This window comes from Papilio xuthus, unplaced genomic scaffold (genome assembly GCF_000836235.2).
Source record: "Papilio xuthus unplaced genomic scaffold, Pxut_1.1 DF827643.1, whole genome shotgun sequence".
Taxonomy (NCBI): domain Eukaryota; kingdom Metazoa; phylum Arthropoda; class Insecta; order Lepidoptera; family Papilionidae; genus Papilio; species Papilio xuthus.
In genome coordinates, this window is record NW_013531006.1 from 4,600 (window position 1) to 6,432 (window position 1,833).

Here is a 1,833-nt window from a genome sequence, read left to right on the forward strand (position 1 = left end):
GAAGCGTGTGTGCTAATAACTTCGAAAGGCTCGTATTCCTTACAATAATAAAAATATTCATTAGCCTTTGCCGGGCTTATAAATGATCGTGAACTTCCTGTGTCGATCATAAATTTTGCGTTTATTTCGGGGATTTCGATGTATGGTAATTTTAATCTAGGGTCAGAATAATTAATATGGATTATTTCGGGTTTTTGTTCGAGGCTTTCATGGGAAAATTTTCGTCATCTGTTAATAGAGATTCATCCTGTTCGTCATAAGAATTAATATTTTCATCGTAATCATTTTGTTCTAATTGGTACTGTTCTGGGTAATATTCGTTATACTCGTCAAAGTAATATTCACTTTCATCATAAGGAATGTCGTCTTTTATGTTGTACAATTGATTCATGCGAAAAGCTTGAGGCTTAATGGGGGGTGCGGTACGCATGCTAACGTCCGTTGTCTGTGTTTTGGGTTGGAATTGTGGTTTTAGCAAATGAGGTGGTGGTCTATAACCAATAGGTTGCGAATTTAAGTTGGGTTTATATCCAGATTGTTGTTGAGGTAATCTAACTTGCTTACTTGGAGTAATACCAAATTTAAATTTAGGTTGTGTTTGTGATTGATATATCGGTTTCGTGTTATATGTTGTGTGTGTATGTGGAATACCGAATTTAAAATTAGGCTGTGAATGTTGCGCCTGGTAAATAGGTTTCGTTTGTAAGTTGTCTTGTTGTGGTATTCCGAATTTAAAATTACTTTGTTGTGTATTTTGAGAAAAGAAAGGTTTCATTACATTTTTGTCTATGAAAGGATTTTGTGTGATTAGTTGCGGCTTTTGTTGCGCGTTATTAGGTAATCGAAGCATTTTATTTCTAGTTTGGTACTGATATAAGAAATTCACTTCTTCTAAAACAATGCTTAGGGCATCTTCAAGTGAGTTGCATCCTTTTAATCGCACTATGCGTAATAAATCTTCTGGTAAATTATAGAGAAATACGTTCATTGACATGTGATCGTAAATGGTGATTTTACTTTTGCGCAGATTTACGTTACTAATTCGGTTTACTTTTGCAAACAGTGTACTTTTAATATGCTGTATTCTATTACAAAAATCAAGATAAGATTCGCCATTGTTAATTTTTAAAGTTTCTAATTCAATCGCGATACATTCTTCGGAACGTGGATCACCGAAATGTTGTTCGAAAGCTAATTTAAGTTCATTCCATGTCTCAATGTCTGGTCTTTCACTTATTAATGTTGCTGCTTTGCCTGTTAGTTTGGATGTAATGACTTGGAATATATATAGGTCTTGTTCTAAATTACCTGCTTCTCTACTTAATTTAATAACATATTCACTTTTTCTAATAAAAAGATTGAACAAACTTTCATCACCGTCGAATTTGGGGATGATTCCTGAAAATTCTTTGGGAATCTGTGTGATCTTAGTCATTTTTATTTATTTAATAATATTTAAAAGTTTAATAAAATTTTCTTTCAAAATGTTCTTATATACTAATTAAAAGAAATATATAGTGCAAATCGATTTTTGGAAAGTACACTACGTATCTCTAGACACTTATAATTAATGTGGAATAGGATTGGATAAAATCAGATGGAATAGCGATAGAGTCTACTCACATGCTGTCCATGTCCCTCCTGGTGAGTCTTAATCTGGAGCTCTGCCTTGGCCTGCCGTTCTTCTTGACGAATTTGTTTGGTTCGAGGATTCTCGTATGAAAACGTTAGAAAACGCTCGTCGAATTTTTCTGATTTTGAGTAAAATGCGACGCGAAAATCCTACCGGCTGCGCCAGTCAAGTGTTGTGGGAGCCGGAAGGCCTTTTAAAAA

The 1,833-nt window shown here is 34.2% G+C and overlaps 1 protein-coding gene across 1 annotated transcript in view; it reads right to left on the reverse strand.

Annotated features, from left to right (window-relative positions):
- LOC106118051 (uncharacterized) overlaps positions 1-1,826 on the reverse strand; it is a gene marked incomplete at its 3' end in the record, with an annotated part of 6,066 nt that extends 4,240 nt beyond the window's left edge. The window contains exon 1 of the mRNA XM_013312610.1: positions 1,624-1,826. Coding sequence (XP_013168064.1) covers positions 1,624-1,634 — 11 coding nt within the window. The remainder of the gene's footprint in view (positions 1-1,623) is intronic.
- Between the last annotated feature and the right edge of the window lie 7 nt (positions 1,827-1,833).